Raw genomic sequence first — 27,884 nt, forward strand, 5'->3', positions numbered from 1 at the left:
GCTGACGCTGGCAGAGAGCGGTAGTGGCGGCGGCGGGCCCGGAGCGGCCCGGTCGCATCATGGTGGCCAAGCAGCGCATCCGTATGGCCAACGAGAAGCACAGCAAGAACATCACACAGCGCGGGAATGTCGCTAAGACCTCGGTACGCGGCGTAGGGCTGGTGGGAAGGGGGGAGATGGACACAGCGGGGAACTGAGCGGGGGGTAATGGCGGTGCTGTGCCCGCAGAGGACGGCCCCGGAGGAGAAGGCGTCGGTCGGGCCCTGGCTGTTGGCGCTGTTCATTTTCGTGGTTTGCGGATCAGGTGAGGGGGGGAAACGGGAGCGGGAGGGCGGCGGTGGGGCCCGGTGGCGGCGGGGCTCCAGCGGCGCCGCCGGAGCCCCGCCGCCACCGGGCCTCACCGATGGAGAGCCCCCGGCGAGCGCTCCCCTCCTCTGCTCTCTTGCAGCCATCTTCCAGATCATCCAGAGCATCCGGATGGGCATGTGAGGGGCCCCTCCCTGGGCCAGGCCTGACCGTGCCCTTCCCCGGTGCTGCCATGAGCTGTTCCCCCTCTCCCCGGTCAGCCCCGGTTCGTCGTCGCAGCAGCTGCCCGAGGAGCGGTGCTCGGCATCGGCCGTGTCGCATTCCAGGTCCCTTCAGCAGTCATTCCGAGTTTTCTAGCCCACAGTGCCTTGAACAGCACCAGATGTACAAAGCAATAAAATTATATTGTTGATCTACAATCGTGGACCTACTTATTCGGTGAAGTGCACAGCCCTGTTCTCTGTAGAGACGTTAACCTGTACGCCATGTCGATACGTAGGAATTGACATCTGTTGTAAACACCGGTCTTGAGATCTAATCCTCTGTATAGCTGGAAATGGTTTTATTTAAATTTGGAAGCCAGGATTTTTATAGCAGCTGGAGTACGAAGCATGTTCATAATGGGCCGTGCAGCGTTCTGTAGCTTACCCGAGTGCATCGTCCTCTCTGTACGCGTAGAGTAGTCTTACTGCAGCATGTGGCAATGCGTTAGCACTCAAACGCTTATCACAACAGAAAACTTTATCCCATACCTCTTGTCCTAATAAATGCAAAATGCTTGTTTCTATAGAGTTAGTGGGTATTACTTAATTAGAAACCGGCATGACCGAACAGCAGCTGTTTCTGACATAACCGACGCTGAAGTTTCACAAACTGCTGGCTGACCGAGCCTCTCCTGGCCGCGGGCTGCGACTGTGCTGTAAATACTTCTTGGACAACTTTCAACCAGTGGTGATAGTTTTAAATTTTACAATGTTGTATGGGAATGTTTGGTGCAGGTAGAGGGACCCTGCCCACAGTTCTGCTTTTATGTGCAGCATCTGCAAAATGTGGTATGTCTTGCAATATATATTTAATCCTATTTAAGGTAAACCTTGCTCTCAACTCTAACAATGGATCCAGTACTTAACTGCTTCCCTACGGATGATCACAGTTCCTCCTTAGTGATACTGAAGAAAAAACAAAAGAAAAAGCTCTCCTTACATCTGTAGATGACTGTAACTTGTAACAGTGGAAAATGCTGCTGTTGATCATATTTTATTGCTGATGGCCCAGGCGTTGAGTGGCCTCTTGCTCTCTGTTGTGGTAACAAAGGCAGTCCAAAATTGGTCTGCTGTTGTACGCAGCTGCTAAAGGAAGATTTCTTTTTTCAGGTTTCTTAGCAGAAGACAAATTTTAAAATCTGGTTACACTAGAAGTAATAGAAAAGTTTCTGTAGACATTCATTAAATGCCTGATAGCTGTGAAAGAGCAGATCTTTTGTATGAGTTGTCACATTTCCATTTGAAATCATTGGGACTGGTGTAAACCAGTGTGGCCAAGAGCATGCCCCAGAACCGAGCCGTACAAGATAACATATGTTCCCTGTTCTTGGACGCTCGTATTTTGTAAGTGGTGGTGGGGGGAAGTATGTACCATCTCTGATTTTAAATAAAGTTCTTTTCAAATGCGAGTTGTGTTTGTTTTGAGGTTAGCAAAATGGTGCCTTATGGGGTGTTGAAAGTAGGTCACTTCACGCTGAGTGCAGCTTCATTGGCTTCTTCCTGAGAGGAGCCCCTTTGCTGCAGGAAACTCCCATATGGGGCCATTTGGGGGTTCTGGACCGTACTGGTGCCGTGGTGCCTCTGAGCCATCAGCTGCAGGGGTGCTGGCCGCAGGAGCGACCTGGTGCTGCTCCCCTTCCCAGGTGGCTGGTCCACTGCCTGTCCCTTCTCCGGTCCCTGGGGATGGAGGAGGGCCTGGGGGCGGTCTGACCAGTTCCTGCTTCTACAGCTGACTTTTCCTTTTGCTTTGCCTGTGTAGTAGCTCAGTGTGTTTTTTCCACTGCCAGCATTGCTGGAGTTGGAAGAACAGAAGCATGTTGTGCCTCATGTATAAATGAAGGGACGTGCAGCAGCTGTTTTTGTTGTAATTGCAGCATGAACAGCAATCCTTGTCTGACAGACCAGGAGCCAGCGGTGGCCTTTATCAGATAATTGTATTTTGGCATATTATGCCACTTGAAAAGCACCACTGGATTGAAACCAAAGTGTTCTGGGGGTGCTCTACATTGAAAAGTGGTGAAAGGGGAGTTACAGCCAAGAACAGGCACTTGCACAAGGGATAAAAAGGCAAAAAAAGAGCTGGTTTTGTGATGAGCTGACAAAACAAGAGCATTAAGTATCAGGAAAATGCAGTTAGAAGAGGGATGGATAAGCAAAATGCTGCAGGAGTTGAACGATGAGGAGCATCTGCTTTGTCCGCACCCAGTGGCCAAAGCCCCAGGGAAGTCTCTGCTTCCAGGCATGTTCCCATCCTCCTCACAAGGGACTCTGCCAGGGCAGTAAAGGGCAGCTTAGTCATTTATTGGGATGAGGAGAGGAAACAGCAGTGGTCAGTGATCTACTGGTGGGTCGTTAAGATGTAAGGTATGCATAGTTTATCTTTAGAAACTGCCTTGAGTGGTGTTTGCTCAAGGTGAGAGTTGAGGGGATGTTGATATCCCAGGTTATTCCTTCCAGGCAGCGCGTCCTTATTTTACTTTGCATGAGACTGAAAAAGCAAGCTGAGCAAAAGCAACTACTACTACATTTCCTTTCTCCAGTAGACTTTACGTGCTTAGAGAGCCAACTGTGTGTGAGACTACACAACTTGAAAAGACAAAAAAAAGAAAGAGAATAACGCCCTGCTTTGTTTCTAGGCCCCTGTGAGCAGCGGATGCTCTTCTGTGGCTGTGTAGCAAGGACAGCGAGGCATCACGGAGGAGGCTCAGGCTAGGGAACGTTTAAACAAACTGGTGTACACAAGTCTGTGGAACCCTTACGGGCTGCACCAGTGGGAGATATTCCTGAGGCCTGCAAGAAAGCAAACATCATGCCTGTGTCTGTGAAAGGCCAGGAGGAGGACCTGGGGAACTGCAGGCCGGTCCACCTCACCTCTGTACCTGGGAGGTGGTGGAAAAAAGCCTCCTGGAACTCACGTCCAGGTACAGGGACCACAGGAAGGTGACTGGAAGCAGCCGTGGGTTTATGAAAGGGAAAACACACTCAATTAACCTACCAGCCTCCTCCAGATGATGGGCTTGGTGGAGGAGGGGACAGCAGCAGATGCTGCTTACCTTGACTTGGGCCTGGCTTTCAGCGCGGCCGTCCATCGCAGCCTCACAGACAAGCCGGTGTAGGAGAGGCTTGGTACATGGGCAGTGGGGACTGAGCCCGACTGACCTGCTGGGCTGCCCCCAGCGGCGTGAAATCCCACCAGAGGCCAGTCACTGGTGCAAGCGGTTGGGCCTGGAGTTGGAAAGAGCACCATGATCAGGTTGAGATCTCCTTTCACCCAGCTCAGCACTGAGTGCTGCACTGGCTGCTGCTGGGCTCCCAGTACAGCACAGACAGGGACGTGCTGGAGCCCAGCACAGGGCTGCAAAGTCGATCTGACATATGGGGAGGCTGAGACAGCCTGGAGGAGGGGAGGCTCAGGGCGACCTGAGAAGTGACAGGACAAACAGCAATGGGCACATACTGAAATATGAGAAAACCCTTTTAAACATAGGGGGAAAAAAAAAAAAAATCTTCTTTTGCTGTGAGGGTGATCAGACCCTGGAAGGGTTGCCAAGGGAAATGGTGGAGTCTCCATCCTTAGTGACAGTTGCCACACAACTGGACAGTGGGTCCTAGGCAGCCCAGGATGCTGGAGCATCTCCCGAAGTGCGTGCCAGCCCCAACAGTGCTCTGAAGCAGAAGCACAAATGATGCAAAGCACCAAACTTGTTTTCAAAAGCCTCAGAGAGCAACACCCAGGTTTATTTCCCCCCTCATGAGACTGTAACTTCTCGTTTCCAGGAACTGATAGAGCATCTTGTTTGGTACGACTGGCAAAGTAACACAGTGCTGCAATTCACAGGAACAGTCAGTCAGGTTCTTCAGTAGAGTTGATCTCACTGTCCCGGTGAGGTGATGTTATTAACCATGTGCAACTCACTTCTATTTCAAATCCTTGTCTCTTTTTTTTTTTTTTTTCTTTTCCTTCTTTCTTGTGAAGCCTTCTCAAGGCTGTCTGTGAGACTGCACTTCAGTAACACACATCAGGATCAGCATCTGTTTTGCCTCACAAGTCCTTTGTGAGGACTTTGCCTCCTGACAAGTCCTCCCGAGATGTTGGTGCATGACTTGGACCACAGCAGCAGTCGGTGCAGCACAGTGACCGCAGCTGCGTTGCTGGTGTTTTACATCCCCCCAGTTATCACCTTGTGCACCACCAGCTGCAGCTGGGACGGTGCTGCAAGGTTGCCTTCACCTCAATATGGCACAAACTGGAGAGGGACTTTTTACAAGGGCATCTACTAATAGGATGAGGGGTAATGGCTTCAAACTGGAAGAAGGTAGATTTAGATTAGATATTAGGAAGAAATTTTTCACTCTGAGGGTGGTGAGCCCCTGGCCCAGGTTGCCCAGAGAAGCTGTGGCTGCCCCATCCCTGGAGTGTTCAAGGCCAGGCTGGATGGGGCTTGGAGCAACCTGGTCTGGTGGGAGATGTCCCTGCCCAGGGCAGGGGGGTGGAACTAGATGGTCTTTAAGGTCCCTTCCAACCCAAACCAAATGTGATTCTATAAACCTGAAAAATGATCTACCCACTGCTGACACAAAAGATGTCCAGTGATAAAACTGATTGTATGAACTGACACCGACCATGTGCATCCACTGAGCTAAGAACACAGCGCTCAGCTGGCAGCGTCAGATGTCGCGTAGTCTTAAAACAGCCATGAGGGAACCAAGTAACCTACAGAAAGGGAATAATCCCCCCTTTTTGCAACAATTCTCTCTCGGCAGCCTAAAGGCTGTTACTCGGGCAGTCTGCAGTTAGCACAGCTTGCAGGGGGTGGTTAGCACAGGTAATGGCACCCCCCCCAGGAAAAGGCAGCGGGCGAAGGGCCTGCTCCGCCAGCCGAGCGCGGCCGGGGCCGGCGGGTCTGGGCAACGGGGAGGCGGCCCCGCGGCCGGCGGAGCTCCGCGGCGGCAGAGGCCGGGCCGAGCCACCGCGGGACCCGCAGCCCCGCTCCGGAAAGAAGCCCCGGCGCACCAGCCCGGCCTCCCGCAGGGCCTGTCCGCGCCCCGGCCGGGCCCAGCCGCCTTCCCCGCCCGCCCGCGCCGCCCCGCGGCCGGCGGCCGCCACGGCCGGGCGGCTCCGCAGCGCTGCGGGCCCGGCGGGAGGCCTCGTCCCGCCCCGGGCAGCGGCCGCTCGGCCCCGGCCTCCCGCTCGGAGCCGAGCATGGCCGCGCGTCCGAGGAGGAACTTTGTCCTGTTTAAGACAGCAGCAGGCTGACCTCGCCCCAAACCTCATTCTCCCTGTTTTTCTTTCTGGTTCAGCCCCCGGCTGAGCAGAGGCCGGTGTCCCCCGGTCAGGGGGGTTTGAGGACAAGTGGATCCCGGCCTCTGTGCAGCATCCTGCAGAGAGAGCAAATCATTCCCACCCACGGTACCGAACCCGTGGAAAAACACCAGCAGCTCCTTGTGCTGGAGCTGGCTCCCCCCGTACTGCCCGGGCTCCTGCCCGCAGGCGACAAGAGAAGCCCCTCAGATGGGGAAGGTCAGGGCACGCAGCCCTCGGCATCGAGCACCAGCCCGCTCGAGTCCAGCTCCGAGAGGCGAGTGAGAGAAGACGTGGTGATACCACCTCAGTCACAACATGGCAGAGATCGAGCTGGCCTAGACACCGAGAAAAGACAGAGGACCCGGGGCTTCACCAAACCTCACATCTCTAGCACCCTTCAGAAAAGACAGGCAAAACTCCTAGCCCTTTAACATGAGCACAGACTGTCCACAAAGAGAAAAGCACTTGTTAATCACAAAAGCAGCACAGCACACCGTATGAGCAGAAATAAACGCCCTTGCATGCTCATGGGAGAGCGGAAATCAAGGGGATATGCTAACGGGAACGCAATGAAACCTGCTCAAACTAAAATTTGAGGGGGCTGAGGTGCTAGACTGTTGCTCAACTGAAATCTTACCTTAGACCACAAAATGTTGTGACTTTTTTATCAAAGAGCAAAGCTCTTTTCCAGAACAGACAGGCCCCGACTAGCCCAGTGCTTTGTCTCGAGCACTGGCAGCAGGAGATGCTACGAGTTGATTCCCCTCCTGCTCCTCTCCTCACAGCCAGAAGCATTGTGTGGGGGTGGTAAGAGGGTACATCCCTGTTTGTCAACCTGCTGTCCAAGAGCCTGCCTAAGCCCTTTTAGAACATCCTACCTGCCTCCACAGCATCCTGTGGCAACCAGCGCCAAAGTTCCCTTTCTCCTCGTGATCTGGCGAGTAACTTCTCTGTGCTCACCTCACCCGTCGCCTTCTCTGGATGCTGTCTGAGCTGCTCATGGCAGCCTTCCCACAGCCTACCCCCCTTCAAGCCAGAGTCACGGCCTTCTCAGGCTCTCCTCATCAAGCATTTCCTCCGCATCCTCCCTTGTTTTTGTAGCCTTTCCCTGCATGTTCTGCCACATCCTCTTTGAGACGCAGGGGTTAATTCAGAGCCACCACAAGGCTAAATCTCATTGCTCTAAGACCTTTCTGCTCCAGCACAGCTCTGCCACCGAGACACCACGGCTGCAGTCCCTCCCATAGTCCTGCAGTCGAGCCCGTTTCAAAGCACTGCAAGTCCAGGAGCTGAATTACTTCTCTATTTCTTACGCTGAAGCTATGGCATAATTTCAACGACAGGTATTACAGGAATATACAACAGCACTGCTGCCCAAAGTGGACAGCATCACACCTTTAGAGCCCGCTTTCACACACAGCTCCCAAAACACAGTCATTAAAAGCATCCAAAAGCAATTAGCAGACACCAAGCAGCGTGCATGGCTGCCTGTGCCCACGCACAGCGCCAGCCAGACCCCCGAGCACGGGGAGCGGGGATCTCTGTCCCCCAGCCTCACGCCACGCAAGCGCTGCGGGGCGGCTGATTGACGTCGCTGGTGCCGTCACGCATAAGGACAAAGAAAGGCTTTACAGCCGCGGGAAGCTGACAGACACCGGGTAGACAAAGCAGCGCAGCAGCCAATACAGCCCGACAGCAACACAATCGTTTGTCAATGAGCCTTTCTTCCCCCTCTCGGAAATCTAACATTTAATAGCATTGAGATGATCTCCCCACACTGAGGAACTGCTATTCCTTTCTGCCCCCCGGCAGCAGCCTCAATTCTCGAGATGAGAGCGCAGCAATTCAAGGACCCTTTTCTGCCATTTTATAGTGTTCTTGCACAGCAAGCTGAGTTGGCATTTCGAGCAGCGTACAACTTACCGCTAGGAGAAAACTAAAACCAAAACCAAGCCTGATAGGAGTGGAGCAAAGCAAACAAAGGATTTCTAACAGGAACAGTTTAATCTTTGTTTCATCCCCTATTTTCAGCAGATTTACTAAATGCTTTTTTCTTTCAGAGGCAAAACCTCTCCAGACCACCTGCGTGTAAGTGGATCTAACTGTTGCTGTGCAGCAGAGATCACAGAGACGTCCCCACACACCAAGGTCACAAACGTCACACGAGAGGGAGAGGAAATGCACAGACACCAGCTCCACGGGAACGCCAAAGTGCTTGGGACTGTCTTCTCATTGGCTTGATTCTCTACTTCTACCATCAGCAGGACATTAACAACTTAATGTTTCAAATGTCTTTCTATTTCACTCCTTAAAAATAAACTTCATCTGAAGGACTTCTGTTCCCAGAAGTCACCCAATTTGTCCCTTTTCACTTACTTTACCAGCTACATCCTTGCTGTATAGCTGGAGCGAGCTACTGATCACTGCTGGGAAAGAGATACACTTAGCTACTAAAATATTTTGTTTTCCAATTTGCACACAATGATGGTTTCCCTAAAGAAGTTACAGCAGTATACACGCGTGCTTGTAGCAGGCCAAGAGCACCAATCACCAAATCACAGAATGGTCGGGGTTGGAAGGGACCTTCAGAGATCATCTCAGCCAACCCCCCTGCCAGAGCAGGGTCACCCAGCGCAGGTTGCACAGGAACGCGTCCAGGTGGGTTTTGAGTATCTCCAGAGAAGGAGACTGCACTACCTCTCTGGGCAGCCTGTGCCAGTGCTCTGCCACCATCCAAGTAAATAATTTTTTTATGATGTTCAGACAGAATTTCCTGTGTTCCAGTTTGTGCCCGTTGCCCCTTGTCCTGTTGCTGGGCACCACTGAGAAGTCTGGCCCATCCTCTTGACACCCGCCCTGTAGAACAACAGCTGAATCTACAACTGAAACAAAGATCATTTTAGTGTATTACTTCAGTGAGTACTTTTATATATATATACACACACACATATATATACACACACTCCCCCCATGGCTTTTTTGAACTGTGCTGTGAACTGATGCTTACCAGGAAGGTGCGATGCTCTGATTTCTGGAACACAGGACAAGGATGCTTCCTTGAGACCTGAAGACACCAAAGCTTGCAGTTTCCAGCGTTGCTTCTTTTGTTTTGTTTTACCTAACACATAAACCTGACGAGAGTTATACATATACAAGGGTAAGATATTGAAGCAAACATTTGCAGGCACAGGCTCCGGAGTGAGCAGGACTGCAGCACCCAGGGGTGACGACTGAGCTGCGCCTGTGGCACCCGACTGGGAAGGCAGGCTGAGCCGTTTGCTCCTGTAGTAAATGCTTGGTTTTAACAGACCAAACTGTTTCAACACGCCAGCACGCAGCCAAATGTTAATTTATACATATCAGTGCAAAAGCAACAGGGTCACTGACAGCATCAGAATTATGCTTTTCCTAGAACAAACAAAAAAACTCTGTTGCAAGAGAAGCAGTTATAATTTTGGCATTATTCTATTACTAGCTCACTGAATTTACCTTTCTCCAGTTTAAGAAACAATTTCTACTGAATTTAGTTACACTGTAACAACTTCTACAGCCAAAAAAATTCACCAAAACTGCAGTTTAATTTCAGAAAATGTGTTAAAATATATATATATATATATTTATACATCAATTTGACACACTGTGTTAGTTTACACAAATGATGGTCTCTCTTGAAACTGTATTTATGAAATGTACATTTTTAATTTAAATACTCAGTATACACTGCACTTAATCTGCATGTTGCATTTATTAAATACATTAAAATCTGCAATGTAACAAAACGTTTTCTGCATACGAAATTCAAAACACCATTTTAAATGAACAAAAGATGGCTCACTTCATTTATTTTTTTTTTTAAACAACTAGTGCATAGCACACTAGCTCAGCTCCACCGACACCAGCTGTTCTTTCTTTTTTATTTGACATTGTTCACAGACTATTACATATTACAATAAGAGTGCTGGATAAAAACATGAGGTACGAAAGTGGTTCAAAGATTATAGGTCATGCAGATCATGCTAGACAGCAAAGAAAGTTGTGAATGAGAAAACACTAAATAAAAATACATAAAGAATGTGCATTATAAAATAAAAAAAAAACAACTCAATTACACAGCTTTGCTTCTTTGGTTACAAAGTAGGTTGAACAATTTCACAGCTTTTTATTCCCACCCAAAAAAAAAAAATTATACGAAATGTCAAAAAGCAGAGGAATCATGGCAATTTCTCTCTATTAGAAAGTAGAAACAGAAATGAGCAAAGTTTTCTTCATCAAAATAGCCCATCAATTATTTATTATATCACAATAACTGGTGACTACCTGTACAGATGCACTATGGTCTTCATACTTACACTCTATACAAAATTTACATTCAAGCTGGATTCTTTACTACCGTAAATAAATACCAAGGGTAAATTGCCATTAGTGTTAGAAATATGCCAGGATTCTTTTGTTCAATTATTGCCTAAACATTTTATCTATTAAATGCAATCCCATCTATCATTTTACTGATACATACATTTATTAAAAAAAAAATTAAAAAAGTTCTGTGACATTGTTCATGTACATTATGAAAATAGCAGCCCTGTAATAAATAAAACAAATAAATGAAACTAATGTAGGCAAATGTTACTTATATTGAAAGAACAGTGGCTCTTAAGATGAATTGTTACTTCTTACCAGATAGCAAGGCTGAAAGTAATCCACGGGAAATGGAAACCTTGGAGAGCCACCAAAGCTCGTAAAAGACCTCACTCCTGCACACCAAGCAAACGCATTTGTTGCACGAATAACTCCTCCTCCGACCTCCCTTGTGCACCCATGACATAGCGGACACCAACTGCGCTTCATGACATACCCGTGAGGGACAGCTCTTGGAGAATGATTGTCTAATACTGAAAAGGCCAAACACACAACAGAAGCATGGCTACTCGCTTTCATATAAAGTGGAAAGAACATCAGTGGCACACAAGGACAGACTGCTCTCGGGTTTTTGTTTTGTTTTCAAAGGAGGCAGGGAAGCTTTACGCTGAGGAGACATTCGGCTGCTGTGGAGGTTGCGTTGGCTGCGGGGGCTGTGCTATCACTGTTTGCGCCTGTGAAGTGCTACTAGGATTGGCCTGTTGGGTTGAAAGTTGGGATAACTGATCATTGTTTGAAAGAGATTTTAACAGTGCGTTTTCTCGTTCAAGTAAAGAGTTTCTTTCAACTAATTCTTTTATTTGTTCCTTCAGGACTTCCACTTCTTCTCTTACTGCATACATCAAATGGCTTTTCACTAGATCCTGTGAAGAACAAGTTAACAGTTACACCAAGTGAAAGAACAGTTTCATTCCACTCCAACCCCAGAATTTACTATTTTACTGCTTTCACTGAATTAAGGTGGTAAGCCTGGAAAACTAAAGCAGCCATCACTGAAATTATATGGATAAATTAGCCTTCAAGAGCAAATAACCTAGCTCTTGAATTCACTGTAGAGTGGCCTTTGCATCAAAAGCTGTTTCCAGCATTCAGCATTAAGTTCTAGTCACCTCAGTTACCCTGAAGACAAGGACTAGAATTATGGCCCAGTTACTCAGAATGAAAGCATCAGCTCTAAAGCTCTGAGTCTGCGTTGCACAATCCCAAGCACTGAGGTGTATGAAAACCAAGAAATAAGAAAGCCTCTAAATCAGCAAAAGAAAAAAAGAAAATCAAACATAACAAAAATGTCGAGTGTGGCACAGCGTAAGTGACAAGAAAAAGTAGTGAACTTCGCTGAAGTGAGAGACTTAAATGTGCTATTTATTTTCAGCACCCCTTCAAGTTCAATCAGCTTGTTCACAGAAATTCATAGCAAAATTAATTTAAGAACACTTCTGGGCCAACAGTAAAGGCAATCTTGGTTTGTGGTCACCCCGTAGTTGACACAGAAATGGTTGATACAGGGATGTTACAGACTCACAGAAACACGGTAGAGCTGGAAACTTACGCTTCATGATGAACCACTAATCCTATTAGAAATCACAACTTATTTTTTACTTACCATTGCCTGTTCTATTTTGTTGTCAATGGCAACAACACTTGCACCAGATGCACTGTAAATATAAGAAGAAAACTTTGTGAGTATTTCTGTAGCATTCAATTAAAACTATGCAGCCATTGGCACCTGCAGGATCCCTAGAACATGCTTTCCCCGAGAGGCTAAAGCTACAGGTTCAGTAATTCAGTACACAATCATGGGGGTTCCCTCCCCACGTGCACACACGGCATCACCCAGTGCTGTTAGAGCTCTTGAGAGACACTGCTCCTTTAATTTATAATTCCTCAGGCTATGCTTATGACACCCATAACCAGAAAAATGCATTAGAATAAACAGTAAATTAACCACTTTGATTCCTTGCCTCATTTTCCAGCTTTCTTCACTGGGGAAAATGGATTCAGGGGATATTAATGGGGTCCTTCATTTCAGTTTTATTTTTGCTAAATTGTTTTTATAAAGCATTGAAGAAAAAACCTATTACAATATTTGTTCTCTGGCTTTACTTAAAAACTACTTTCCAGTTTATAAGTACCTGGATCAGCACTGTATTTACAACTCTGCAACCAAGTGGCAGCAGTCAGCAGAAGAGTAAGACATGACCAAAGCCCAAACTCCACGAGCGCGCTTACTCGGTTTCAACAAATTCACCCTGTATCATGTTTAACATCTCAGAAACGCATGGGCTGGTTACAGATAGGGTCAGTCTTGTTCCAAAGACTTCCTAGTGCAGAACAACCCAACAAAACATCTCTGCTCTTGCTATAAGAATGTGTATTTACTACACGAAACAAGATGTTGAACTACATCTTGAAATCCCCGGTTACGGCCATTCAGGCCTTAATATTTTTGGCCTGTTTTCAAGTCACAATACCTGAACACAAGCCAGTCACTCACTCGTCACTCTCTGGAGTCAGAATTTCGGGGGGGTGGCGTCCCTGTTCTCGGGCAGACTCCAACCTCTCCATGTGAGAGGAGCTGTCGCTCTGCCCAGGGGGTCAGAGTGGGCACCCCGCACCGCCGTCTGCGGCCGAGGAAGGCACCCACAGCACGCTGCATCCACACACGGGCTCTGCTGGTCCCGCACTCTCCGTCCCCGCCCTCCTACACTACCTCTCCGTGGTCCGATTTTACCCCCCAGCTCCGTGTCTGACACAAGACAGCGGTGCTTGGACTGTTTACCAGCTCCACCAGTGATAACCGCTGATAATGCTGCCCCAGCGACGGACGCTGCTATCAGCAGCATGCAGCTACATTTAAAAAAAGCTAACGTAAGGGAAAAATGCAAGGTTTGCAGTCATGCTTGGAAATTCGCCTTCCTGAAAATACGTAATATTCACTGAAACCAAATGTTAAGAAAAAAATACTTAAGGCTTTGTAAAATGAGTATTGGCATTACGATCAACAGTATTCGTTACATACATGAAACAAAGCTCAACTGTTCAAAGAATATGACGCTATTTAGAGAAATCCATTTCAACAAGTCTCACAAGAATTGTCAGTGCCTAGCACCAAGAATTTACAAGTAGAGGGAATCAGCTTTTTAGACTGAGGGAGTGAGAGCTTCTACTTCTAAACTGAACAAAACTTGTAACCTAAAGCAAAAGTGCTAAACACTCATTTCATAAGAAAATTGTTCCAGTGTCTGTCTTCTAAGGTTTTTTCAAGCCATACTCATGATAAACCTCCTCAGAATAAAAAGTATTTATAATTCATGACAAGGTTACATATTCTTTTCCATTTTGGATTAACGTGTTTCAGATCTATCTGAAACTGTTTAAAATGTTTGCGTTCAAGAGTCACTGAACTCCCCAAGACTGCTCCTTGTCCCTGATACAGCCATTCATGAACACCACTCTACAAGTCAGGTGAGGCAGCTCTGAAGAGATAAAGAGGAGCAAACAAAGTTAAAGCAAACAGCACACTTTGTAGTGGGATCTCCTTCACCACGTAATTAGACATCTTTTGTCAACACTTTTCTAGTTAAATTTGAGACTGGCACTTGTTCCTTTATTCCCATTTCAACTACTTTGCAGTGTGATTATTTAAAAAGTGAAGCCCATTACACCTCTCAAAGTTAAGGCATTCGATCAGTTCCATGCAAAAGCCTCTCAAGGTGGAAGACAGGCAGCCTTCCCCTTCACCACCTGCTACCCTGTACCTGCCGGACACGCTGCAGAAGCGCCTTTCCCATGCTACACCTTGTGCTCCATGTTCTCGCCTGCCTTTTACATGAGTGCAGCGTTCCCATCACGGATGTAAGAACTGGCCCTCCCCGTATGTGTGATCTGAACGCAGCCAGAGAAACTATCACTCTCCCACCCATCTTTTACACTTAAAAGGGATGCTAACAACAGAGTGCTGAAAGCCAGAAGTAGTTTATACACTACTTTTATTTGTTTGTATATTCTTGTTGCCCTTATCCCCAGAGCAGCTGGCACTACTATCAAAGTACTGCATCAGGATTGCAGACCTGCTCCCCGCACAAATCCCAATGTCCATCCTGCTCGGCAGAGCCCGGGACCACGCAGACCACCCCAGGAGAAGTTCCACGCTGACAGAGCAGCCTTCGGTTAGTCAGGTGCTGTTTTATCCTGAGCACAGTATGTCACTTTGCTTTCTAAAAGCATACAAGAACTAGATTTTATGATAGCGCCATTCCTATATGGGTCTGTCCTTTATTCATTTTATAGTGCTTCCCACACCAAATAGCTCCTGTGAGACGCTCAGAAGCAAAGTACTCCAGTGCCAGCTATTCTTACGGTATAGTCCAAATATGCTGCCAAATCTTAAAATTTCGTATTTTTCTCAGATCCTTGGCTGTTGATATCAAATCCCAGTTTGCATAAAAATATTTTATCCCATGGCTGCAGAATAAAATTTATAGATACAATTCAGTCCTTATGAAAAGGCCAGGAAAAAAAAAATCTGTTAGGTAAGTCTTTTTGGATGTCGTAACTGGAAAGAGTTTGATACATTCTGTGAGTGCACCATCCACTGTATATCCAATGTCTCAACTTGCACATTCACGAGTTAGAAGTGGAAAGACACTATTTACCTCTTACAAAAAAAGACCAATTGCTTTGCCATACTTTTAGACCAAAAAAGTTGTTTGTTCCAGGAGCTACAGAACTCTGGAAATTATTGTCAAAGCTGTAATACAGAAGCAAAAATCCAATCAAGTAACTTAGGATGGTTGGAAGAGATGGGTTAGGCTTTTTTTTTTTTTTTTTTTTTTTTTAAGACTTTCATAACTTTTTTGCAAGCTTCCCACACCCCCCTCAAACTGAGACTTTGCCGCCAACTAGCTACCATACGTACACACTGTAATTCAGAGAACAATTCAGCTTGACTTGGACCTCCAAGTTAAGGTTACGTAAAGGACCAAAAAGAGCTTATCTTGGTATACCAGTATCACTCTGAAGCCCATCAAGATTTACAATCATCAAAACCAACAAAGATTACAAAGTAGTTTTACCATTTCCAAAGATGGATGGTAAACCCAACATTTTTTTCCCTTACACACCAGATAAGCAGAACCCTATTTAGTCTGGGAAATCCTCATTTTGATTGTTTAAAAAAAAAAATCTTAGTGGCTTAAGTGTAATTTATTCATATTTTACTTTGAAAGACAAATGGGAAAACTAGATTTTGACTGCTAATAACACTGCTTAGCTATAGCTCACTATCAGGTATGCAGTGTTTGAAACAAATGTTCTATCAAATACTTACAGCTTGCACCTCGAAATTCTTTATGTTTTATTTTAGGAGTATTTCTCCTATATGCCTACAACTCAAGAATAGCACTGTATTTTTTTTGTTTCAAATGTCTTGCAAACAAAGTGAGAGAAGTGTCTTGGACAATCACGTACATACGGATTAAGAAAGTCGGAAGACAAGTGGTAACTCCAAGTGCAAATCTAATTTCTAATGCCTGTTGCACAATATGCAGCGATCACACTTTCCATAATGCATTCTTAAAAGCCTGGGTATAATTCTGACTTCATTGCTGCAAAAACGTTTCCTATGGAGACATGGGATCCCAAGAGTATGGTAAGATATTATTGGAAAGATGTTTCAGCATCATCAACAAGCTATATTATTTTAAAAAGTGTTTGGTAGCCCTGTTAGAACAACACTTAGGAGTGTACAGCTTCACCGAAAATACAGATATTGCGTCATCATCAAACAAGTGTTCTTTGTAAAGCATGATTCTGCAGTTGAAGAAGGCTTACTTACTATTCCAAAACTTGAACAACACTGTTCACAGAAAAGGAAAGTGAAAAAAATAAGTGACTAATAGAAAAATTGAGGATGAGGGGATCATAAGACAGCAAAAAAGGTTAATGTCTTAATTTTAACTTGCTAACGGCTGGAAGAAAAATTAACCTTCAACATCACCTCACATTGGTACGCATCAAGTTCTATTTCAATGGTGAATTCGACAAGCGCCACTGTACTCAGCTTGGTGTTTTCACCATTAATATCTTTGATATACCTATCATCCTTTTAAGAGACATGTTCTCGACTTCAAAATTCACTTCAAAAGCTAGGTAGAAAGACTTGGAATCAAACTTCAAAATAAAGGTATCTGCAGCTTAATTCACTCTGTATGCTTAAAAAAAGAACATAGTGTTTCATTTTTAGAGATTCCACAGTCCTCAGTAAAATGTGTGCTTTATGCCAACATTGGATGCATTAGGAATGAGAGTTATAAACAGCCCTACTTTGGCACTGTCAAGTACTAGACTAGGTAATAGCGTTTCACATTTAAATGAGACTGCAAATCCGACTCACCATATGATATAAACTAATTTTGAAGATTCAGGTTTTTTTAGTCAGTAACAAAATACTTATTCTGTATTCAGCTGTATTCCTGATTACCTGCATACTACTTTCCCAAGGAATTTCTTAGCAGCACCCCTCAGAAGACTGCCAGAATGCACGAGTTTTCTTGCTTTTTCGTGCTCTTGACATTTCTTCTAAATTTTAGCATCAAGAATTACTGTACTATTTAGCTCATGCTTTTAGATACATAAAATCTACCACTCAACATCGCTAATTCTTCAAGTCTGGAAAAGACTGCCCGCAGAACAGACCACAAAGAAGAGATGTTGCACATCACAGTCTCAGACAGACGTCCCTGAACCAGGTGATCTCCCCTAGCCCTTTCAGCTCTTTCGTTGTTACTGCTTGAAATCAAATCATCAAGCAACCTTTCTGGAAGGAACAGTAAGGTACCCTGAAGCGTTCCCACATTTGTTTTCCTTGCAAGTGAACTAAAAACCAAAACAGTAAGTGCGTTAATTTATTCTTTCCCCTCATTTGTTTACTCATTTACGAGGACTTGTAGTGATTTAAACCACTACCCTTCATGTCTTACCACCAGTTGAGCTATTTAGTCCATCCAGAGAAACCTTGTCTATTCTTGAAACTATTAAGGCATGTTTAATTAGCCTCCATCCAATTATGAGATTTTACAATGACAGCTTCCCAATACAATCTATTACCCAGCCTTGAAAGAGTATCTATGCAAGTATTTCAGATTTTCATCATTTTTCTTTGCAAAGCAACGTGAGAACACAAGAAAGTTTGAGGCAGTGAATTCAGAGCCTTGTGATTACCAGCTGATGCCTGGCTTTCCCTGCAAGTCTACTTACACTCCTCCACCAAAAAGAGAAGTACTTCCACAGAAAAATTTTCTTCAGTTTTACATGAACCTCTGAAAAATCAGTTGTTTAACACAACATCATAACTCATCTTAGAAGCAATGCATGAGGTCTATAAGAGACAGGATACTTCTGGGGAAAACCAAGATGTTGAGTTTAATTGGTTCGGATTTGTTGGTTTGGTTGTTTGGGGTTTTGTTTGTGTTTTTTTTTTTTTTTTTGACAGTAAAGAAAAATGTGGCTCCTTCATAGTTTTGGTAAGGTTTTGAGTTATATTAATGAACCAAACACTCTTCCCTATGCATGAAGACAGTCACATTGCGCACCACTTCCATGAGAAGCAAGCATCAAGAAGAAACATGTTAACCACAACACTGACTAGGTCAGCGTGCTACATGAAATGTCAGCCTCATCCTAAGAGTTTTTAAATTTCACATGGAGTTTTAGACTTTTAATTTCAAATCAGAAAAGTTTCGCCCCAAAAAGAACCTCCAGATAAGGCTAAAATCAAAAGTGGGAGATGTGCAATTCTCGACTTTCTCCTGTCTCCAGTAGGAGCATCTCATTTAACAGAAAGGCATGGAATAGCGAACTAGAGGTTTGGCAAAATCCATCATGTGAAGGGATGCAGTCTAATTCATCACATTTACATAAGAAGAAAGATGTTCACCAGCAACACTTAGAATACATTTATCTGAGTGCTAACGCAGTCAGAAAATCCACATTTTATGGGTTAATTTATATTATGAAGGTTTAATGCTTCACTCAAAAATGCAGTGGAAACATAAATCCTATTGATTTAAATTCAAGTTTACCAACAATGCTATGTTTTAGGCAAGCCCAACTGAAGCTCCTATGGGACTATTACCATACAAAGGCAAACCAGGCACAGAAGAGCAGTCACCCAGACCCATGTGAACATGCCAAGAAGCCATTATTCCTGTTCTTAATCCTCTGGGTAACCACACCAGCTGAAAAGAAAGACCCATGAGACTTGTGCCCTTAGCAACACCTACGTGAACACTATGCAGAACAACATTTGCAGGCTTCCTGCAAAGGTGTCAGCAACAACTAGCATTTCACTAATATTTAATGATTCGATTGTTACCAGCACTCTTCCCTGCCACGGTATGTTATTGAAAAATAAACAAGTCTCTATTTCACTGGAGCAATTTAGCAATTTTTTTTACTGTCTATTGCAATAGCATGTGGTCAGTTTTGCTGACTTCAAATGGTCCCAAGAGATGTCTGCTCATAGGAGAATAGTCTGTATTTGTTAGGAAAAAATACTGAAATTACACAGGAAGATTTTCTATTATGTTTACACTAAACTCAAGCCCTGAGGTTCACAAATTGCTTCTGAAGGAGATGCAAAATGTAATTAAAGTGTTTACTGCCAACAGGCTTAAGATCCTTATGTTTTGCAGTGTGTTAACTCCCACATTTTGGGATGGGGAAACAAAGGGATTCTGAGGAAATTATGAGCTTATTGTTTTCACGGCAGAGATTTCTCTTTCACAAACTGGAGATCACAAGAAAACCCCTGTACCTGTTACCAAACCACTCAGGCCTGACAGCAGATCCCCTCCTGCCCAGGCCAGGCGGAGCTGCCAGGGCACAGCCAGCCTCCTGTCCTGCTGCCACCAGCCCCCCGGACAGGGCTCCACGGCCCCCCACCCTGGGAAGAGACCCTACAACCAGCTTTACCAGCTTTGTCCTTGACGTTTCCCTCCGTTAGGTTTTCATGGGAAGTTTACTGTTGAAAGCTTTTCAGTTTCAGTCATCTAGCTGAACAAAACTACGTAACGTGTTCTTAAGAAAAATCTAATAACTGGGTTATAAATGCAAAACCTGCTAAACCCTGTCAAAGACTTTGGAATTTGAACAGATTAGACATTTAAAACTTGCATCAATCCTGATAAATTCTTCTATATTTTTACAAGTTCTTGTTTTTACCACAAAGTGTTAAACAGCAAAAACACAAGACTGTTTTTAAAGGAAGCCATTTACATTCTTCTACCTGAATTTAATGTTTTTCTATATCCCATGCTTCCAGTACGTGCTTCAGACACTGTACATAAACCTCAGATTTGTGAAGCCTCAATCTTAACCATCAATTATTTGATTTTAGGGTTTTTTTTGATTCAGCTTCCTCATTTTAAGAATTATTTCAAGTTAAGAGACATGAAAATAGAGAAACAGACAAAGGCTACACCTTGAAGACAGCTTTTGGTCTAACTACCAAATTTGCATTCAAGGTCCTGAAGTTTATTTCCGTTAAATAATGAAGTCCTTGGAACCTAAATACCAACTCCATCCCATAAATACAGGGAAGTGGCATCATTCGGAGCTTAAAGCAAAAATGCAAATTTGTACAAGTTTCTGCTAGAAAAGGAAGATGTGCTTTTGAAACTTAACCTAATGCTAGCACTTCAGAAAAAAAAAAAACCAAGAGCAGGATGCATTAATATTACTTTTAACCACCAGTGTTGTATGGTATACAAATTATTGCCAAGCAAACTTTACAGGATTCAGTTAAGCTTTGCAAGTCGAAAAGCCTCTCAAGTCAAACACAGCCAGTATAATGATGAAATAGTTATCAATACTTCAGTAGCTTCTACAGAGCTTGCTAAGCAGAAGTATTGTGACAAGCCAGCGCATCACAAGGCATGAAGTCATACAATCACTAGGACTTCAACTTAATGCTGACAAAAAAACCACCCTTCAAAATCATTAAAGTGCAGGAAAGAAACAGTTTGCAGCTACTGATGAATTAGTAATGCACCTCTGACAAGTCATATCCATAACAGATATGACTGTGTTGCACTTCATTGCAGTTTCTCGCCATGAGTTCAATGCTAACTTAGTAGGTAGGTTTACTTTGTCCTCGTATCTTCTCACAGTTCATATTTGTTCCCCATCTAGCTCCAGAATGAAAGCAAGCCAGAAAGCTTCCTTTCCTGTTTTTGAGACCAGAAGATTTTAACTTTGCCAAAAACGTGTTTGAATACAATATTTTCACAACTTGTTTTCTGATATACGACTCAAGCCACAATGCCAAAGAGTTTCCTTTTTTTGGATAAGGAAGCTGTAAATATTTTAGTGTAAATATTTAAACTTTCAGCTTACACATTATGTATGATACATGCATAATGGTAGGAGAAAGAAAAAAAAGGTCATGTAATATATTTTAGACGTATTTAGTTTTAAGTTTCAGTAGGAAGACGTCACTTCCGTGACTGCTTTCAGACCTTCAGGCTGCAGAAGCCCAATATGAAGTTTTAAACATAAGCAGCAGTTCTGTGCAAACAAAAATGACGAGAAACTTGCATAGAGCAAAGCTGTTCATGCATACCTCAGCATGTATGCATTCCATACTTAAGCATTCATACCTATCCCAGAAGGTCTTTGACTCGCGTAACTTGTTGAAATGGAACGCTTGGTAGAATGCAGTTGACGGATTCCTATGAGATCCAAGAATCAAACAGACATATTGAAAACAGGTACGTAATAAAAATTCTAACTCTCTTATTCAACCTGCATTGCAAAGTAAATTAGATGTCCAGACAGGTTAAATTTATGTCCGAAAGTTTACAGACTTCACAGAATGCCTAAAGAATAGTTTAATGACTGAAAGGCCTTACTGTTGCTATGGGTTTCCATTAAGGATATACTGATTCAAAACGAAAAAGTAATCCTGAAGCCCTCTGGATTTTCATGCTATTTCAAGTTGCTACTGCAAAGCCATTAATGAAACATCTCATTGTCACACTGACAGTCTTGGATAGGTAAGCTGTATACTGCTCTAATGCTATACGTACCTAAATTCAAAAGATACCTTTCACATTTTTAATATTTCACAAAATGTCTCTGCAAACAGTACCCAGTATTTCTATTCTACTTAGCACCCTACTTTATGCTCAAAACACACCCGTTCTCCAAGGGGACCTAGAAGTCAGAGATAAATATGCCACATTCAAACTATGACAGATTAAGTTACAACTGAAAACCAGATCAAGTTAAAATTGAAAAGTGGAGTCTAAAGTGTTGCTAACTTTGTAAGCGGTTGTCAGTCATCCTCATGCTTCCCCCCTGGAGGTGCAGTAGGACAACTGCTGTATGGAGGCGCTTTGCCAAGCAGTAACTGGGAGTGCTCCAGCTACCACCCACCAGTGACTGCTGAAAACCAGACACTACGGCACAAATTCTGTCCTCAGTGCAGAGCCCCTGAGACAGCCCGACCCCCCATCGTTCAGTGCGCATTTGCCCCACAGACAGCAACTATACCAAGAGTGTAATTTGAAGAACTCAGGTCTCCAAAGTCTCACCTGAACACTCACTGTTTACAAGATAATAGATGAAGCACAATGTCAAAATTCTCTACTGCTAGCAGCTGTCTCAGAACATTATACTTAAGCTTAGAAACTCCCTTCATCAATACTGCAGTTCATCCTTTCTTTGGTATAGCTGTAGCAGCCCTAGCTAAGAATGCAACAGCTTAGCTGAAAAACCTTCAGAAAAGCTAGTATTAGTTCAAATTCCTTTTAAAGCCAGTTTTAAAATTAGAGGTTTATACCAACGTAAGAAGCACACGTGCCCATCCCTTTTCTAAGTTCATGGCAAGAATGCTTCTTAAAACTTGCTTGCCTCCAACTTATTTAATTATTTCCATTTAAGTCAAATTACTGTACAGTTGAAATCATAAAACAAGAGAGTCACAAAAGCAGCACCACAACAAAACACTATTTATCTGAAGTAATTTGATTCCCTTGGCAGGTGTATACCAAAAAACCTGGCAAAAATAATGATATTTGTGTATCAGCAATGATCAGCAGTCATTTGTTTGAAGTGTCTGCCACTCCTCCTCCCACATTCACCACTCTACCCTTCAAAAAAATAATTCTATGTGAGCCCAGAACCTAGCTTAAAACCTGCTACAGGGGTTGCTTGATTATGCTGATAAATACCATGCTCTTATGTTGGTACTACTTCTGTTTTCGCAAGAAGTACTCCACACTTGAGCGACAACTAAATTCAACTAATTATAGGAAGAGCAACACAATAGCCAAAGGACATTTGAGTGATGCAGGGACTTAATGTATGGAGAGCAACTGGCATCTGCAGATAACAGAGCATTCCTTTGTTGAGGGGAAGGACCAGTCCCAAGCTCTTCTTTCTAATTCAGTTGTCTGTGAGGAGTATGTAAAAAAAATCTCTTCCTCAGAAAGTGACTGTAAATAGAAAGTCATGTAACTTCCAAGATAAATTTACTTGCAGCATATAAAACCCTATTGCTATTGTTAGATGTAAAAAGTTGTGGTTTATAACCACAGGGTATGTATTTCATACGGTCTATTTTTATACTGATACCCTATGCACTATTTATTCTTGTACTATTCTTAAACAAGCATCCGGAAAGGTATGAAAAAGTTGACCTCGTTAAATTCTCATTTGTATCCTCTACTGTTGAAATTGCTTTTTGCATTACTTCAGACAATTACGAGAACGTTTTCTACTCCGTAACTGTATTTTAGCAAGATGTTAAGGAGGGTGTGTACATGCACACTATCTAAACAGGAAAAGCAAATGCACAAAGGTAACATGAATGATGCCTGATGTGCAGGTCTGAACTAATACGACTGAGTTTCAGAATGTTGAGGCATCTATTTTTAAGCACACTGAAGAGCAGGCATTAGAGAATTACCAAAAACTCCTTTCAGTTTGCAGAAACAATTGAGAAACTGGCGTACAGAAGCAGTATAATCTAGCCTGCTGCTGCTGTGTGACAGACAGGTGAAACACCAGAAGCCCTTCTGACACTGCCTGAACTGAACCAAGGGACAGCCTGGACCATTAAAGCAGATTCCTCAGGTCCCCTCACCAGCAGACGGCCATGTCCAAGAGGTCAAGGCTCGGTCCCTGGCGTTGGCAGATTGACACAGCAGAGCCAAGAGCAGCCAGAAAGGGTTGCCCCTGACACTAAGACAGAGAAGGAGAGCCCACCTCCTCTTCCACAAGAGGTACACCAGACACTTCTCCCCCTCCATCCCTGGTGAGAGAGGAGAACAGGCATTCCCAAGGACGGAGAGGCTCTATTCCAGTCCCAGAGACTATGGCAGACAACTAGCTCAGCACATTTAAACATTCAAGCTGTATTCCACTTGGTAAAAATGCCTCCATTTCCCTATAATGAAGTCCTACAACACACACCATACTTATTTCCTTTAAAAGCTCACAAATGTCAATATTCACAACATGCTCCAATGTTGTGCCTTCTAACAAAAGTTTTCATGCAACTAAATTTAAAGGACGAGAATTGTATCAGTTCTCTCAACACTTGAAACTTCAAGCTGTCCCTTTAAAAAGGAAGTCTAAATCACATCCGAAGCCTCACCTCATATTAGAAGGAGTGTCCTCCCGCTGCCATTAATCAGGACAAGCATATGCCAAATACAAACTTTATTCTAGACAGCTCTGCTTCGCTAGAAACCATGCCCATGAAAGCTGGCAAACTTTCAAGCATACAGATAAGTGCCTTTTAGTTTAAATAACGATACTGGCTTTGGAAGTGCTGGATATCAGCTTGGCATAGAGAGGCTGCTGAACAGAAGCCTTTTTTCCAGCTTCTACCTGTGGAGGAGGAATACTAACATCATTGTTCCTGACACAGCTGAAGCTATGCTTCAGTCTTCAAACTACTGACCAACATCAGCAATTAAGGGAAACAAGAGGAGGAACATGTGAAGAAAACCACACTCCTCCTCCCCCCCCCCCGCCAAAACATGGCAGAACAAAAAATTCACACCTGAGCACCTCAGACAATTCCCTCTCTCAATATCACCAACTACTGTTTTCATTAACTTTGAGAACAGGAATGATCCAAAACATTAAAAGGGCCTAAGTACCTGCCTTGGAAGAACATGAGAGTAACAGGCCAGACAACCTGAGTTAAATACCTCAGAGAAAAACCAAAGCAAAGCAGAACCACCTATTTATTATTACCTAGACAGCAGCAAGCCAACACAGATGGCCTTTTCAGAAGCTTGTGTCAGACAAAAATTCCTTCTGAGAAAAATTAACAGGCCTCATATAGAAAGAACACAGAAGATGTGATGACATTATAAAATTAGTAGAGGTTTTAATGCCACCTTGCATGACATTCTTGTAAGAACACAGCTTATACAAAGCAGGTCCACCATTGACAACTACTCTGTGCATGTGGCTTTCCAATGGTTCAGTGGAAGGATGCATCAAACAGAGCTCTCCAGGGGTCTCCTCCGAGGGTGCTATAGGATACTGTAATCCAATGACTTGGGCAGTGGAGTACAGACTATCTTTATACCTGCAGATGATCTGCAAGCACTCTGGACAGCAGGAATAGAATTCAGGAAGATCTTGCCCAATTGGAGCAATGGTCTGAAATAAAAAGGATGCAATTCAATAAGGATAAGCAGGAAGTACCATCCTCTGGTAGCAATAATCAGCTGCACAAGTACAAAACATGGAATGAGTAGCTGACTGCAATTCCACAGAAGAGAATCTAAAAAGAAGTTAAAAAATAGAAATCTTGCAAAGGTGTCAAACTTGCAATACTCCTTGTACATGGGAGGTACACATACTAACGAAGTCTCATTTTCTTCTGCCCTTCCGAGCTCTGAACTTAGATTTTACGGCCAGTTTTGAATACCAACTCTCCAGAAGAATCTAAGCCTACTGAAGTCCACGTAAGACCACTAGAAGGCATGTCATATTCTGTTTTTTTTCCCCCAGTAATCAGAATCACTAAGTAGGAAAATTAAGCATTTAAAAGAGATGAAAGAGGCATTTACAGGCTTCACATAGTTCAAAGTATCTGCAAAGGAGAAGAAAACTTGTTCTCACACCTGTTAGGTATAAGCACAGCACAAACATTTAATTGTAGCAAAGAAAGTTTAAGCTACACATCAGAATTGTTCTCCCAACAAACAGCAAGGAATAGAAAAGACTTCTTACAGAAGTGTTGGGATTCCCATACTCATCATTCGAGAAGAGATCAAGCCACCATTTGTCCAAAAGATTTCGGGCCCTTCAGTCTCCAGATCAGCCCATATGCCCATCTTTCATAATTCTTTGAGAATTCAAGACATTGCTAGCAAGAACTTTAAAGCAGAAGTTTGGCCTTTGAATAGGATCAATTCCTGTAGGAACCAAATTTAGCTGTGAAATAAAGTAGAAAGAAGTAAAGAAAGAGGATAGTTTATACTTTGAAATCAAACTGCCTTTCTGTTCAGCTGTAAAGTTCACATCTTTTTTTTTGGTGGAAAGTGAGAAATGACCATTCTAAAACAAACTACTTCTTAGTTGCAGACAAAGCTTACATTGAAGCACCAAGTTTAAGATTAGAAAATATCACTAAAGCATCCATTATTTTTGTGTTCTTAGTCTTAGAAGTAAGGTCATTAATCATATAGTGATGCACCAACAGGACTGGGAATTCATCAGCAACCTTCTAGTGCCCTGTCCTTCGCGCAGAAAGCTACAGGAGCCTGACAATATGCCTGTAAATGAAACTACTTTTCAGCCACGTTTATCAAAGAAAAGGTGCCAGCATGTTACTCGTATATCTACATTATTTCTGCAGTGCCAAAAGTGAACTAACCACTTTGAGAAAAAAGTGACTCAAAAATAGGCTAAAGATGAAGTCAGCAAATAGAAGTATTTAGCCTTTATGTAACATCAGAATTATTATTTAACAATCAAGAGATCTGATGGTAAGCACACAGTCTGAACTTACTTAAGAGAACTATCAGCATATACGGATGTGTTTTCACTATGGTAATCAACAAGGCTTAAAAAAAAAAAGCTTGAGCAATCAACTGCCCAATTTGATGTGCACCAAAGGACAACAAATTAACCCCTCCTATGCATTATTAGCCAGCAACATTTCAAACCCAAGTTAGTTTTTAGTTATGTCTTACTGATCACCAATAAAAGCCTATGTTTAACTAGGTTACTAGCCATGACCTCCAGTGAAGACTAATTACAGTTGGCCCCCAAATTAAAACACTTGTGGTGGTTTATTTAGCAAACCCCCTGAACCAGGGGTTTTGCAATCCCTCAATCATAGCTTATCAGGAAACTCTCAGTAAAGTTTGTGGCATTTCAAGATTATTTTTACACTAGTAACAGAATTCTTTCTCCATCCCTCTTCTTTTAAAAGATGTGTCACTTTATTTATATCGTCCTCTATTTAAATTAACTGCAAATCTGAATCAGCTTTATTTCATAAGACTCTACCTACAAAACAGAGTAACTGGAGTACAAAGCTTTGTAGGAGAGAATTGACAAAAACTAAATGCAGGGAAGTCGATGTGGAATTAAGAAAAAAAAATATATATCTCAAGATTAAAGCTTTTAAGTTTTGCGTTTAATTACATATTCTGTTCACGTAGAAATAACACCCAGATCATCATTAGCAAGACAATGCCAGTGGCACCAGCACTCAGTTTTAGCTGCTTTCAAACCAACTACACGCTCCCCCCAACACTTTCAGGAACAGTGAAAATCACCTTCAGGTAACTTTACTGACATCACCTGGAATAAGACAGAAAAGTCTGACACCAGCAGCTCCGTTTCAACTAGCTGCATCTCTAACTCCTGATGTTTGGATTTCAAGTATTAGAAGAGAAAGAACTAGACTTTGCTACTAGAGTTGCATCCTCCTTTTCCAAAAAGCAGAGCAGTAGCCCATACTTTCTTTGCCTTGCTCTCAAAAGTGGATTTTGGAAAATCATTTTCTGCACTGACTAGAATTCTTTAAGGAGGAGTGAATGAGAGATGACTGGCTCAAGCGCACAGGGTAAGCAAGTCCAGCAGAGGCATTTCGCTGATGACGGGCTTGCTTTGTTGCGATGCTGGCATCAGCTCTCCCCTGCTCTGGGGCTTGGCTCTCTGAAAAGACCAATAACATTTTTCAGTCCCTATGAATGCTAGGGAAAAGAATAAAACCACAAAAAACAGCAATGAGAATACAGGATGGACAGAGCAGGTTAGATCAACATTAATAATGGTCAGACCAGAGGGATGTAGCAAATAACCTGAGTATTTAGTGAGCAACATTTGGAAGCTTCAAAGAGCAGGCACGGGCATCACCACATGCCCTCACCTGAGGAGAATCACCATGCTCCTCAGTTACACAGGAGAGACGCCAACAATTTCTTGTCCTGTCCCAGCACTGAACAGCTGTAGAAAGCACTTTTATACTTGGTTCACCACTGCATTTTAAAAACATACTCAAAGCCTTTAACGGCCTTGTACCAAGTTAGAGCAGATGCACTACACCATTT

The 27,884-nt window shown here is 43.5% G+C and overlaps 2 protein-coding genes across 6 annotated transcripts in view; one reads left to right on the plus strand and one right to left on the minus strand.

Annotated features, from left to right (window-relative positions):
- Positions 1-7: 7 nt before the first annotated feature.
- SERP1 (stress associated endoplasmic reticulum protein 1) lies at positions 8-1,978 on the plus strand. The gene is made up of 3 exons (XM_063340042.1): positions 8-143; positions 229-304; positions 449-1,978. The coding sequence occupies exons 1-3, from the start codon at positions 60-62 to the stop codon at positions 487-489; spliced, it is 201 nt and encodes a 66-aa protein (XP_063196112.1). The 5' UTR covers positions 8-59; the 3' UTR covers positions 490-1,978.
- A 7,622-nt stretch (positions 1,979-9,600) lies between these two features.
- Positions 9,601-27,884, minus strand: part of TSC22D2 (TSC22 domain family member 2) — a 30,649-nt gene continuing 12,365 nt past the window's right edge. Inside the window, exons 2-5 of one of the 5 annotated variants that reach the window (XM_063337977.1) lie at positions 24,902-24,975; positions 20,952-21,023; positions 11,897-11,948; positions 11,017-11,156 (exon numbers count right to left, since the gene is read on the minus strand). In XM_063337977.1, the coding sequence (XP_063194047.1) occupies positions 11,908-11,948; positions 20,952-21,023; positions 24,902-24,975 (187 nt within the window). In that variant the 3' untranslated portion in view covers positions 11,017-11,156; positions 11,897-11,907. Of the gene's footprint in view, positions 11,157-11,895; positions 11,949-20,951; positions 21,024-24,901; positions 24,976-25,551; positions 25,756-27,884 lie in introns of those variants that run through there. The other 4 variants (XM_063337975.1, XM_063337979.1, XR_010071521.1 and 1 more) reach the window with 4 other exon arrangements.

This window comes from Chroicocephalus ridibundus, chromosome 6, assembly GCF_963924245.1.
Source record: "Chroicocephalus ridibundus chromosome 6, bChrRid1.1, whole genome shotgun sequence".
Taxonomy (NCBI): Eukaryota; Metazoa; Chordata; class Aves; order Charadriiformes; family Laridae; genus Chroicocephalus; species Chroicocephalus ridibundus.